A 14,596-nucleotide genomic window follows, 5' to 3' on the forward strand; every position below is an offset into this window, starting at 1 on the left:
GGAGACATAAAGTACCCAAGGAGGATGCTACAGATGCACATTGTTGCTGCAGGAAATACTGTGCAAGATTACCGTAATTATTATGATATAGAAGCAGTGCTCTGCTATGCCAGAATCTCTCCTTTTGAGGAAAATGGGTGTTTTGAGAGATACTTAACTCTTTCAGGACGTAAGAATATCACTTAGCACATGACAAAGGCAACACTTTATCCCAAGACAGTAATCTTCAAACATCTTGGTTCTAGGTTAATCTAGAAAAGAATTAAATAAAAACCATGTAGAATCCAGGACTGTCACATGTTTTTACATTGACAAGAAATTTTTAAAATTGTAGGTTGCAGATGATACCATTGCCAGTGTACTGAAATATAAAAATCAAAATAAAATTATCATATCACTTTTTTAAATGTGTCTAGTAAAGTGGAAAAATGGAAATACTTACCTGATATCTACAATTGTTTGTTTTAAAATTACATGAACAAGCTCTTTAGAGGAATTTGGAAATTTTGCATTGATTTTTTCTTGGAACTTATATTTCCATTCATTTCTCCATATAATTTTTTTTTTTTTTTTTTTTTTTTTTTTTTTTTTTTTTTTTTTTTTTTTTTTTTTGTTGAGACGGAGTCTCGCTCTGCCGCCCAGGCTGGAGTGCAGTGGCCAGATCTCAGCTCACTGCAAGCTCCGCCTCCCGGGTTCACGCCATTCTCCTGCCTCAGCCTCCCGAGTAGCTGGGACCACAGGCGCCCGCCACCTCGCCCGGCTAATTTTTTGTATTTTTAGTAGAGACGGGGTTTCACCAGGTTAGCCAGGATGGTCTCGATCTCCTGACCTCGTGATCCGCCCGTCTCGGCCTCCCAAAGTGCTGGGATTACAGGCTTGAGCCACCGCGCCCGGCGTTCTCCATATAATTTTATCTTAATGTAATTTTTTTTTTCTGAAATAGGGTCTCTCTGTGTTGCCCAGGCTGGAGTATAGTGGTGTGATTTTGTCTCACTGCAACCTTTGCCTTCTAAGTTCAAGAGATCCTCCCACCCCAGCCTCCTGAGCAGCTGGGAACAAAGACACACGCCACCATGCCCAACTAATTTTTTATGTTTAGTAGAGACGGAATTTCACCATGTTGCCCAAGCTGGCCTAATGTAATGTTTTCTTGCTTGAAAGGATCACATTCATTACCCTATGATAATTCTCTGTGACAAAATACATACATTTTAAATTATTAGTTTTAATTCTCTGAGACGAGAAGGCTCTAAGCACTCACATTTTTCTCCTACACTGACTTATCATTATAATTTTTAGTAGTACACAATAGACCACATAAACAACATATAATTTTGATAAATAATTGCTAATCATAAGCAAAGTTTTATCGGAAATGTATCCCTTAATGAGTGGTGTGGAACGTTTCCCAAATATTTTACATATTCCTGAATGATTATTGCTAAAGTGAGACAGGGTTCAGCACCAGGTCCGTTCCTATTTGTCATTTTTCCTGAATGAATATGTATATGAAAATCTTTGTTCACATAAAAAAAGTTTTGAGGAACTGAAGGAGTTTTGTTAGAACTCAATAAACTGATGCCACTTGATTTTTAAAAACACTCTCCAAATTGTGTGTCCCAAAGGGCACACAGCTTTCATTTCTGAAAAATTATGTTCCATGACCTGACTTGCCGACAGCTTGATTAGACTGTTCTTCAATTCTGCTGAAAGTAATAATAAAGGTATTAGAACCCAGATGACTTGCAAAAGTCATCGGTAAGCGCATCATCAGTGCCGCTTCTGAGGCACTCTGAAGGGTTTACATTGAAAAGCAATGCCTTGGTCAGACTGGCCTAGAGAGGCGTGGCTGAGAAAGACGGAGTCAGGCAGGAAATGGAGAAGAAGACCCCTAACACGTTCTTAAGAAAGAGTCTGTGGGGAAGTTGTAAACTTGGAAATGAATTCCCTTAAAATGATCCATTCGGGGTCAGGTGTGGTGGCTCATACCTGTAATCCCAGCACTGTGGGAGGCTGAGGTGGAAGGATCCCTTGAAACCAGGAGTTTGAGACCAACCTGGACAACAAAGTGAGATCCTGTCTCTACTAAATAAATAAATAAATAAATAAATAAATAAATAAATAAAATTAGCCAGGCATGGTGGTGCACACCTGTAGTCTCCCCTACTCGGGAGGCTGAGGTGAGAGGATCACTTGAGCCCAGGAAGTTGAGGCTGCAGTGAACCATGACCACACCACTGCACTCTAACCTGGGTGACAGAGCAAGATCCTGTCTAAACAAACAAACAAATAAATTATACATACATAAACTGTCTGCTTCTCCCTTGGAATGCTTCTGTGTACCATACCCACTCTCGGACATGCCACAGGAAATGCTTTCTGGGTCAGACCAAACTGAGGCTGTGCCCTCCCCTTTCTGGCCCTCAGTTGCCTTATCTGTGAAATGGGGATAATAGAAGCACCCACCAGGTAAGGCTACTGTGAGGATGCAGTAAGACATGTGCATAAAGCCTTCAGCATGGTGTCTGGCACTTAGAGAGGGAAGAGCATGGTGATGAGGCGCCAGTTAGCCTGCTTGGGCTTAAGACTTGCCTCTACTCTCTCCTTTCAGGGAGGCGGAGCAGGTTTCTTAACCTGTCAGAGCCTCGGCTCCCCATTCTGTCATATGAGTAGGATCATTCAAATCTCACCAGCTGTTACTCCAAGGATTAACAATGTAACAATGACTTTGCCTCCCATACAATGAGTGGTTTCTCTTCCTAGTAGTTTACAGCTCCCATGCCAGCCTCCTATGTGCCTGTTTTTCCTACTTTCCAGCCTCTACCTTGCAGCCCTTGGTATTTTCTCAGCAGTAGGGCAAGTGTTTCTTTGGGATGGTGTGAAACTTGTCAAAAGCTAGTTCTGGAGCCAGAATGCCTGATTCCAGTGCAGGCTGCACCACTTAACACCTCTGTGACACTGGTCATGCAATTGCCTCTCTCTGAGTCTCAGTTCCCTCATCTGTAAAATGGGGATAGTAATAGCACCCTCCCCATGGGATTGTTGGGAAGCTTGCAGGAAGCACTTAGTGTCTGCCCTTTGTCAGGCTCTCAGTGAATGTTAGATCATTGTTGTTACCTAGAGGGTGACGTCACCACTTCCACTTGTTGTTCCCTTTCTGTGCAATGATCCAAGTCCTCTGTCTAATGAAAACTGTCTTTCCCCCCACAGGTGGTCTTTGTAGGCATGATGTCCAGCTCCACGCTCTGGGGAAATATCTCAGACCAGTACGGCAGGAAAACAGTAAGGCAAACTTACTCTTCTAAACGCATGTCCTCTGGGTTCTCTTGGTGATGGTCTGGACAAGTAGCAAACCCGTTCTGCCTTAGCAATTGGGAGGCCTAATGAGGATTATGTTGAAGTACAGTGAGAAGACATTGCTGTAAGACTGCTGTGGACTCTCTTCAAAGCACACATTCCTAGTGGGGCCCAAGCATATGCATTTCAGAATCTAGACAGTCAGTGCCTACTCATATCCCCTGAGCTGGAATCATTTCCTCATTACCCCTGGCTGGGGCAGTCAAAGGATGGTAGATAAAGTCATTGATTCTCTTGTCCTAAAGAGAGCTATTTCTCAAATTTTGGGTTTTTTGTTTTTGTTTGAGACAGGGTCTTGCTGGAGTGCAGTGACACAGTCTCAGCTCACAGTAGCCTCAACCTCCCGGGCTCAAGCAATCCTCCCATCTTAGCCCCCCAAGCAACTGGGACTACAAGCGTGCACCAATACACCCAGCTCATTTTCGTATTTTTTGTAGAAATGGGGTTTCTCCATGTTGTGCAGGCTGGTCTCAAATTCCTGGCCTCAAGTGATCCTCCTGCCTTGGCCTCCCCACAGCGCTGGAATTACAGACATGAGCCACTGCACCCAGAAAACAATTTCTCAATCCCAGCAGGACTGAGCTCCAGTGTCTGCTGTGGGAACCTGTTCATGAAGACATCCTGAGTTACCTTCCTTCCCTTCCCTGTCTCACTTCTCCACTCCCCTACTGGAATCTGCTCAAATAAACTATCTTTACTAGGATCCTTATCTTAGAGCCAGCCTTTGGGAGAGCCCAGACATGATATGAAATGGATTTGTAGACAAAAAGGAACAGGGAACTTACAGCTCAGGGCCTTGACATCAGGTGGACCTGGGTTCAGTATCAACTTTGCCACTACTGGCTGTGTGATCTTGGGCAAGCAAATCCCCATTTTTTTTTTTTTTTTTTTTTTTTTTTGAGACGGAGTCTTGCCCGGGCTGGAGTGCAATCATACGATCTTGGCTCACTGCAGCCTCTGCTTGCTGGGTTCAAGTGATTCTCCTGCCTCAGCCACCCAAGTAGCTGGGATTATAGGCACCTGCCACCACACCCGGCTATTTTTTGTATTTTTAGTACAGACGGGGTTTCACCATGTTGGCCATGCTGGTCTCAAACTCCTGACCTCAAGTGATCCGCCGGCCATGGCCTCCCAAAGTGCTGGGATTACAGGCGTGAGTCACTGGGCTCAGTCAAATTGACCTCTCTGATCATCAATTTCCTAATATGAATAAAGAAGAAAATAACAGGACCTGTATTGGAGGGTTAAGAGAGATGAATTAGGGTTAATTGAGGTGTAAATCACTGTTTCTTTTGTTTTTTCGAGGCAAGGTCTTGCTCTGTTGCCCAGGCTGGAGTGCAGAGGTGCAATCATAGCTAATTGCAGCCTTGACCTCCTGGGCTCAAGCAATCCTTCCACCTCAGCCTCCCAAGTAGCTGGGATAAGACTTGTGCCACCATGCCCAGTTAATTGTTTTTTTATTTTTTGTAGAGAAACAGGGTCTCACTATGTTGCCCAGGCTGGTCTCAAACTCCTGGCCTCAAGCAGTCCTTCCACCTCAGCCTCCTAAAGTGCTGGGATTACAGATGTGAGCCACTGTGTGACTCTCTTTGTACAATGCCAGGCACCTGCTAGGCACAGGACACATGTAAACTGAAACTCCAAGTAGAACATTTCTGACAAGTCCCCATGCAACATCAATGTTGCTAGTTTTGGGACCATACTTTGAAAATGATTGGTTTAGACTAAGAATAACCTACTACTGGAGCTGGGAATGGGCTACTTGAACAAACCTAGAATTCTGTTAGGAAGGAATAAGTGAGATCTGGATGCTGGGTAGGTAACGGGCAATCTCCACTACAACTAGCAAGTCATGGGCTGAAAATAAAATAGTGCATTGTATAGCAGGCATGATACAAAGTATGGTTCATGCATTAGCTCATTCAATCCCCATAATAACCATTGAAATAGGTACTATTATCACTCTGACTTGATAGAAGAAGAAACTGAGGCACAGAGAGTGGGCAACTTACCCAGGGCTACACAGTTGTGCATCACAGAGGCAGGTCTTGCTCATTCTAAATCTAGAACTCTGTCTTCACTGTGATGCCAGTGGCTTGGATCGGTAGGTGCTCCAGAAGCAGGTGATGGCTCAATGAATGAATGAACGTTCCAGCAATGCCACAGAGGATGCAAACTCCTGCTGCATCCCCTCTCACTGCTACTGCGCAGGAAACTGTGGCCAGTAGACACCTGGAAGATGGTGATCAATATAATTGCCAAGAAATGGTGATTAATATAATTGCCAAGACTGTAACTCCGGAGGCAGCAGGCTGGAAACTAAATGCAGCCATGATGGGCCTCGGGGTCTTGACTGGTGATGGCGCTGGAGATGGCAGTTGGAAAGTCCTCTCTGGGGCTCCCAAAGAAAGCAAAAGCTGGTTATTACCCCCCTGTTAACCCAAGAAGGAATTACTCTGGTCTTCAGTGGCAGCTCTCTAGATTCTGCCCCCATCTGCCCTCCCACCCATTTCCTGTTTCTGGAGCATATGAGTGATGGCACAGTGACTTTCTGGTTGGAAGAATGAACAAGAGTTGAAGGACAGGAGAGAGGAAGGAAGGAAGGAAGGAAGGAAGGGAGGGAGGGAGGGAGGGAGGAAGGAAGGAAGGAAGGGAGGAAGGGAGGAAGGAAGGGAGGGAGGGAGGAAGGAAGGGAGGGAGGAAGGAAGGAAGGAAGGAAGGAAGGGAGGGAGGGAGGGAGGGAGGAAGGAAGGAAGGAAGGGAGGAAGGGAGGAAGGGTAAAAAAAGGAGGGAAGGAAAGAAGAAGGGATGGAGGGAAAAGGGACAGAGGGAGGGAAAGAAAGAAAAAAGGAAGGAAGTAAAGAGGGCCCAGTGCGGTGACTAATGCCTGTAATCCCAGCACTTCGGGAGGCCAAGATGGGCGGATGACTGGAGGTCAGGAGTTCGAGACCAGCCTGACCAACATGGTGAAACCCCATCTCCACTAAAAATACAAAATTATCCAGGCATGGTGGCACATGCCTGTAATCCCAGCTACTCAGGAGCCAAGATCACGCCATTGCACTCCAGCCTGGGCAACAAAAGTGAGACTTCGTCTCAGAAAAAAAAAAAGAAATAAAAGAAAAGAGAGAAAGAAGAAAGGAGAAAGAAAGAGAGGTAGGAAGGGAGGGGGAGAGGAAGAAAGGAAGGAGGTAGGGAGAGAGAGCGAGGAAGGGGGAGAGGGAAGAAAAAAAGGAAGAAAGAAGGGAGGGATGGAGGAGGGAAAGAAGGAGAGAAGAAAAAACACCTCTGAAAATAAAATAGAGTCATTTTTGTTTTGATGGAGCTGAGCAGCCGTTAAAAGAACTGTAAAGCTGTGGCTGTCTGAGGCTGAATCCAATGTTAATCTTTAAGCCTTTAAAATAATCAAAGGAGGCCAGGAGTGGTGGCTCATGCCTGTAATCCCAGCACTTTGGGAGGATACATCACCTGAGCTCAGGAGTTAAAGACCAGTCTGGTCAACATGGCAAAACCCCATCTCTACAAAAAAATACAAAACTTAGCCAGGCCCAGTGGCGCGCGCCTGTAGTGCCAGGTACTCAGGAGGCTGAGGCAGGAGAATCGCTTGAACCCAGGATGGGGAGGCTGCAGTGAGCCGAGATCATGCCACTGCACTCCAGCCTGGGCAACAGAGCAAGACTCTGTTTGGAAAAAAAAAAAAAAATTCATTTATTTGTTCCTGAGACAAACATGCACACACACACGCACACAGACAAACACACGCACACACACACACTTCAGGAATCCATAATGAGGAAATTTGCTGAACCCAAATTCTGCTATCCAATTGCTGAATTATAAAGCTGTGAGGAATATAACAGAAAATGAGTAAAAATACCTTAACTTTGGGCTTGAATCTGACACTGCATGACTAAAGCAAGCCACTCCCCATCTAGGGCTGAAATTTCCTTATTTATATCAGAGGAGGCTGGATTAGAAAACACAGATATTCATAGCTACCATTCATTGAATCCCCAAAACGAAAGGGCAGGTTGGTTTTGTCCCTGTGTCTGTTCTAATCATTTATTAGAGGATGCCAGAAACATGGATTTGAGGAGTCAGAAGGTTCAGTGGGACAGTGCTGTGATTGACTAGTGATGTCTGCCACAGTCACAGGCCTGAAGAGCTTGGAGGGAATTTAGTAAACTCCATGAGGAAAGGGGCTGCATTTGTTTTGTTCACTGAGTTGGCCCCAGAGCCTGACCTCCCTGGCTCAGAGTGCACACTCAATAAATACTTCTTGAGTGACTGAGCTGCGGTGGATGAGAACCAGACCTCCTTGTTTCCACTTTCTGCTACTTTCTTATCCTCTCCAGAGCAGCAACTGCGTGATGAATGTTTTTTATTGACGTGGAAAGTCCACAATGCACAATGGTCATTCATGTAGGATCCTAACTTCCCTTGGAAGAGTATGTTTACTTTGCCACTAGGGGCAGTAATTCACTTAGTGTTCCCACATAGACATCTTCATGTTTGTGAAGGGCTTCAGAAGAGAAAGCTCTAAGCTGGGATTTTAAAGAGATTTATACAGGGGTTTACAGAAATGCCATTTACTGAATCTTGCAGATTGCAAACATGTTTTGGCACCTTCCAAAATAGTAGTTCTCAGTGCAGGGCTGGGGGCACTTGGCAATGTCTAAAGACATTTTTGATTGTCACACCTGAGGGGAGGGGTGTGCTACTGGCATCCAGTGCATAGGGGCCAAGGATTCTGCTCCATGGCCCACAGTGCATGGGACAGCCCCCACCACAAAGAATGACCCAGTCCAAGATGTTGGCGGTGCTGAGGTTGAGAAACCAGGTTCTAGAAAACATGTGCAGACAATATCACCAAATTGCAGTGATGTGGCATCCGCTCTTCATGATCTTTCTTCATCTCCTGGGCCTACTCAGCCCTCATTTCTTTCTTTCTTTTTTTTTAATTGAGACAGAGTCACACTCTGTTGCCCAGGCTGGAGTGCAGTGGTGCGATCTCCGCTCACTGCAAGTTCCACTTCCTGGGTCCAAGCGATTCTCCTGCTTCAGCCTCCTGAGTAGCTGGGACTACAGGCGCATGCCACCAGGCCTGGCTAATTTTTGTATTTTTAGTAGCGACGGGATTTCACTGTGTTAGCCAGGATAGTCTCGATCTCCTGACCTCGTGATCCACCCACATGGGCCTCCCAAAATGCTGGGATTAGAGGTGTGAGCCACCATGCCCGGCCTCGGCCCTCATTTCAATATTTACCAAAGAAGCTCATTTTGACAAATGAAATAATGCAGTGTCATTGTGAAAAGCCTGGGTTTTGAGGCCAGACTGCTTGGGTTCAAATCCCAGCTCCTCTACTTAAAAGCTGCATATTGGGCAAGCTATTCAACTTCTCTGTGTCTCAGTTTTCTCATCTGTAGGTGGGATAGTAATAGCCTCTCCCATGGGGCTGTTATGAGGAGTAAATGGCCCTTGTACATAAAGCTCTTGGCACAGAGAAAATTACATAAATGTCCATTATTATACCTATCATTTGCCAAGCTTGGGGTGCCCGTAAAAGGCAATGCCAGCATTGAAATGCAGGCACACCTGGATCCAGGGTCCACATCCTTAACCCTGACCTTGGCTGCTGGGAGACGTAACTGAATTATCCCTCAGAATTTAGTTGATTAGTTGAACATTCATCCATCCCAAATAGATGAAGCCCAGGAGGGCTGCCCATATGGTGTCCCACCAGTTCTCCCAACCAGCTTGATAAATTCCATACCCAACATGAAACTGGCCTGACCAGAGGGAAAGAGAAAGTGTCCCCAGATTGCAGAGCTTCCTTCTCCCCAGCATGGAATTCTGGCCCAACCTCAGGAAGGACAGATCAGATTCTAATTATAAAGCTTCCCCAGAATTCCCCCAGGAACACTGGGCAAACCAGGCAGCTGGCGAGCCTTGGCAACCACCGAGAACCTCCTTGATCTGCCCTGGCTCAGCAGTAAGGTTCCTGCCGGGGCGTTCACTGCGTGATATTGCGGGGCATTCACATACGGGGTTAGGACTCAATGAGCCACTTCGGTTCCTACAGGAGTTTCTACCACCTGGGAGTTTGTGGCAGCCGCAGAAAGGTGAAAGCAACTGTAGGTGTGTGGTCTTGAAGACATGGATATAAACACATCCAGGTTTATATCATAGTGCACCCCTGTTGACTGAGGTGAACTTGGGCAAGATCCTTCACCTTTCTGAGCTTCAGTTTCCCCATCTGCAAAATAGACTCCATAATAGGCACTTTAATGGGGGGATTAAATAAGAAAATGTAGCCAGGCGTGGTGGCATGTGGTTGTGGTCCAGGCTACTTAGGGGCTGCGGTGAGAGGATCGCTTGAGCCCAGGAGTTCAAGGATGTAGTGAGCTGTGATTGTACCACTGCACAATCCTTGAACTCCTGGGCTCAAGTGCCTGGGTGACAGAGCAAGGAAAGGAAAAGAAGGAAGGGAGGGAGGGAAGCAGGCGGAGGGAGGGAAGGGAGGGAGGGAAGCGGGGGAGAGAGGGAAGGGAGGAAGGGAGGGAGGAAGGAAGGAAGGAAGGGAGGGAGGGAGAAAAGTGTATAATACACTTTGAATATGGTATGGAGCCGTCACTATCTAGTTCAAAAGCTATTAGGTCTATCTTATCTTTAAGAAGGAAGTGGAGGTGCCTGGCAGGCGCTCAGACTCCCTCTGAGGATCCCTGGGGGCTCCTCGACCTGTGAATATTGTCCTTTGGTTGAGCATGTTAGAGAATACCACGGGCCATGTTTGGCCCACGGGCGCCAGGTTTTCTAGGCTACAAGTTGCAAACTGTAATCCATAGGCCAAATATGGCCCCCGATGTGTTTTATTTATCCTGCACAACATTTTGAAGGATTTTGAATCAGTTGCCTCCATTTCAAAAGTGACATCTTGCATAAAAATAAAGTTATGATTTTTTTGGAAAATCAGGTAATCTGGGCCTGGAATCCACATTTTGTCATGGTAATTTTTGGCTAAAGTTGAACAGAGGCTGACAAGACAGGGCAAGTTCTCTGTAATTCCGCCAGGCCCCCCATCCTTGCTGTGTTACACTTGCATTGTGCGTTTATGTTCTCTGTCAGAGGTAACAGGGAGCCATCAAAGGCTCTAGAGGAAGGCAGTGGCTCATTCGAGGTTGGAAGTTCTGGCTCCAACTTTGGCACCACGGACTGATCTTCAGCAGATCGCTCAACCACTTGGGCCCTTGCTCTGCTAATTTGTAAAGCAGACATGAAAATAATAACCTTTGTTCACAGGGCTGCTGTGAGGACCCAGCGTAATGATGTGACAACGGTGAATGAAATGCAAATGAAAGTTCCATGAAGTCAGAAACTCTGGCTGTCATGTTCCCTACGGTAGCCCAGGGCCTGGCAAACAGCAGGTGTTCAATATATGCATATTTTATGCACGAATGGATGAATAATATATATCAGTATCTTTAATGCTGGGTCCACAGCACATGTTCAACATGTGTTTATTGAATAAATGAATGAATGGGTGAAGAATATATGTCAGTGTCTGGTATACAGCAGGTGCTCAATACATGCTTATCAAATGAGCAAATTAATGAATGCATAATGTCTATGCACCTACCCTGGAGCCTTATATACAGGGGATGCTCAATAAATGTAAAAAGAAGGGAGAGAGGAAAGGAGGAAAGAAGGAAGGAAGGAGCTATCAATCTATAAAGGGCAGAACAGATATTAGACTAAATGACAGTCACAGTTAATGAGAAGCCCAAAGGCCCATGAGACATTCCTGCAGAGTCCCACACAAGCTCTTGGGTGGGACTTGCTGGCAGCACCCCCTGCTTTTGTAATAGCCGTGACAGTCCTTACACAGGGTTGCTGAGCCCTCGTTTTGGGGTAGCTGGAAAGCCGTGGCATCAGCAGACAAATGCAGAGCCAGCTGCAGCCTGCTGCGACCAAACAGGACAGATCAGTGTGTCTCTGCTGCCTGGCAGGGGGATAATACGGCTCCCAGCAGACCTTGAAGGAGGGTTAATTCCCATGCAATCATCTCGGTGCCTTCTTTTCTCCCACTGCTGCTAATTAAGTCTTGTGTTTGATTCAAGACTCCTTGGATTCCAAGGAAGAAAGTCCCTATTAAGTTAGCTTAAGCCAAAAGAAAGGGATTAAATGTCTGTATGGCCAGTACCAATGTCACAGTCATGCATTTAGGAGTGCAAAAATGTTGCTTTATTATTGTCATCGCTTCCTAGACTTTAGTCAATCCTGTGCCATCTATTATCTTATGTACTTAATATCTTTCTCCTTTCTTTCTTTTTTTAAATTTAATTTTTGTAGACCAAGGGTCTCGCTATGTTGCCCAGATTGGTCTCAAACTCCTAGCCTCAAGTGATCCTTTTGCCTCAAACTCTCAAAGTACTGGGATTACAGGCATGAGCCACCTTGTCCTTAGCTTAATAACTTTCTTCATATCAAATTGCTTTTTAAAAATCTATCACCTGTAACATGGGGCTAATAAAAAGAAATTGGAATATATTTTTGGAAAGTGAAACTATAGTTTTAATTGGAAGATCAATAACAATTGCCTTAAGTAGGAAGTGTCTGCAAAAATAAATGCAACACAAATAAAACAATGTTATTAAATTCTAAGTGGTTGTGGTTGTCCCAGTGCCTTCTGTGTTAAATAGAGAGCAGAATAGCTGTTCTTAAAAGGTGTCAGCTGGGTGTAGTGGCTCATGCCTGTAATCCTAGCACTTTAGGAGGCTGAGGCGGGTGGATTGTTTGAGTCCAGGAGTTCGAGACCAGCCTGGGCAACATGGCGAAACCCCTTCTCTACTAAAAATACAAAAATTAGCTGGCTATGGTGGCGCAAACCTGGAATACCAGCTACTCAGAGGCTGAGGCAGGAGAATCGCTTGAACCCAGGAGGCGGAGGTTGCAGTGAGCTGAGATCGTGCCACTGCACTCCAGCCTGGGTGACTGAGCGAGACTCTATTTCAAATAAGTAAATAAATAACTACAAATAGAGATAAATAAATCGGTGTTTACAGACTGGCACCTCACGGACTCTTTCTCTTTGACATAATCATAAAAATGAAGACTGAAATGAAAAAGAAATAACTTTCTTGTGAGGAGATGCAAAGTTATTTAAAATACTCTCTCTGCCACCTAAAGTCATTTTCTAAAAGACCTGAAATCATCTGGTAGGCTTCCAAATTTCCTCGCTCATCTCCTTTAATTCACTTTCAAAAAATCAGTATGTTTCATACTTGTCCCCTGAAGTATTCCCTGGGGGACAGGAAGGTGAACTCACCCTTGGAGCTCTGGGAAGGGTATTGCAGAAAGAGGCCTGCCCCAGACCTCACAGAGCAGGTTGAAAATACATGCGAAATTTGCATTTTACCCTCTCATATTTGGCATCGATTGTGACATAAAAATAGTATTTGTTTATTCTTAATTTTTTTTTTCAATCTCTAAGTGTAATTAACACTCCAGGAATATGTGCCATGTTTGTCTTTCTTGTTTTGTTTTGTTTTGTTTTGAGATAGAGTCTCACTCTGTAGCTCAGGCTGGAGTGCAGTGGCATGATCTTGGCTCACTGCAACCTCCACCTCCTGGGTTCAAGCAATTCTCATGCCTCAGACTTCCGAGTAGCCGGGACTACAGGCACCCGCCACTCCGCCTGGCTAATTTTTGCATTTTTAGTAGAGACGGGGCTTCACCATGTTGACCAGGCTAGTCTGGAGCTCCTGGCCTCAAGTGATCCGCCGGCCCCAGCCTCCCCAAATGCTGGGATTACAGGTGTGAGCCACCGCGCTCGGCCCCCTGTTTGTCTTGAAGCATTGTGTCCCTCTGTGGTTCTTGACCCTATTGAACACATGCCTCCTTTACTTTAAAAATGTCAAAAATTTGCCTCTGTAATCCCAGCTACCCAGGAGACTGAGGTAGGAGGATCCCTTGAACTCAGGAGCTCAAGATCAGTGTGGGCAACATAGCAACACTCCATTTCTTTAAGAAAGTGAACAATTCGAATAATGCCTTCTTAACCATCCAGAAAAAACTTTCAAAGATAAAATAACCTAGTCACTCACATACTTTAAAAAAGAAATCACCTGGGCGTGGTGGCTCACACCTGTAATCTCAGCACTTTGGGAGGCTGAAGTGGGTGGATCACTTGATCCCAGGAGTTTGAGAATAGCCTGGGCAACATGGTGAAATGCCGCCTATGTAAAATATACAAAGATTAGCCAGGCATGGTGGCACACATCTAGGCTTCCAGCTGCTTGGGAGGCTGAAGTGGGATGATCACTTGAGCCCGGGAGGTTGAGGCTGCAGTGAGCCGAGATTGCACCACTGCACTCTAGCCTGGGCAACAGAATGAAATCCTGTCTCAAAATAAATAAATAAGAAAGAAATAAGTTCTTTGTTTGGTTTGCAAATTAGGAGGATCTAAGAGTATGTCATTCATTAAAATAACTTCAAAATGAGTTTGCCAACACAGGAAACTGCCTTTATATTATGTTTTATTCTTCATAGTAAAAATATCACTCAGTACAATTATACTTTGATATAGTTTTATCTTGGTGCAATAGATGTTAGAATAATGATGCCAAGATAAACTTGCCAATGAGAAAAAGAAAGAAATCAGTTCTAAAGTGCTAACCAGGAGGGATAAATTTAAAACATCATTAATAAAATAAAATTTATTTTTAATATGCAAATGTTTACTTACAACTCTGTCCAGGTGACAAGGGGTCAATATCTGCCCCTGATTTAAATACGTTTGGATTTAATGGAATATTATTGATGCTTTTTCTTTACATTTGACCTTTTAAAATAAGGTTTAAATCAGTCTATTCATAGATAAACCCTGTGAAGGAAAGCTGACACTGAAGTTTCCCATCAGTGACTCATGCTGCACACAGCGTTGTCATTGACAGCATGGTTTTCCGAAAAGAACAATTTTGTAAAGTTCCGGGTCAAACAAAGTAAATTTTCTTTTGACTTATCTGAAAGTGGCATTCCTGAAAAATTAAGTGTGTATTCAAACTATGCCAAAGAAAAAGTCTTGAATGTGTGAAACAGAGCAAAAGGTCTAGGTGCAGATCATCAGAAACAGTTCCAGCTGCATGATGGGTGGGCAGAACATTTGAGATGGTAGGAGATGCAGGACAAGTCTATTTTGTCTCCTGCATTGTGGAATATCTGACATATCTGGCCCAGACT

The 14,596-nt window shown here is 44.8% G+C and overlaps 1 protein-coding gene across 1 annotated transcript in view; it reads left to right on the plus strand.

Annotated features, from left to right (window-relative positions):
* SVOP (SV2 related protein) overlaps positions 1-14,596 on the plus strand; it is a 108,618-nt gene that overhangs the window by 40,976 nt on the left and 53,046 nt on the right. The window contains exon 5 of the mRNA XM_010360524.2: positions 3,211-3,282. Within this exon, the coding sequence (XP_010358826.1) occupies positions 3,211-3,282 (72 nt within the window). The remainder of the gene's footprint in view (positions 1-3,210; positions 3,283-14,596) is intronic.

The sequence above is a fragment of the Rhinopithecus roxellana genome, chromosome 10 (assembly GCF_007565055.1).
Source record: "Rhinopithecus roxellana isolate Shanxi Qingling chromosome 10, ASM756505v1, whole genome shotgun sequence".
Taxonomy (NCBI): Eukaryota; Metazoa; Chordata; class Mammalia; order Primates; family Cercopithecidae; genus Rhinopithecus; species Rhinopithecus roxellana.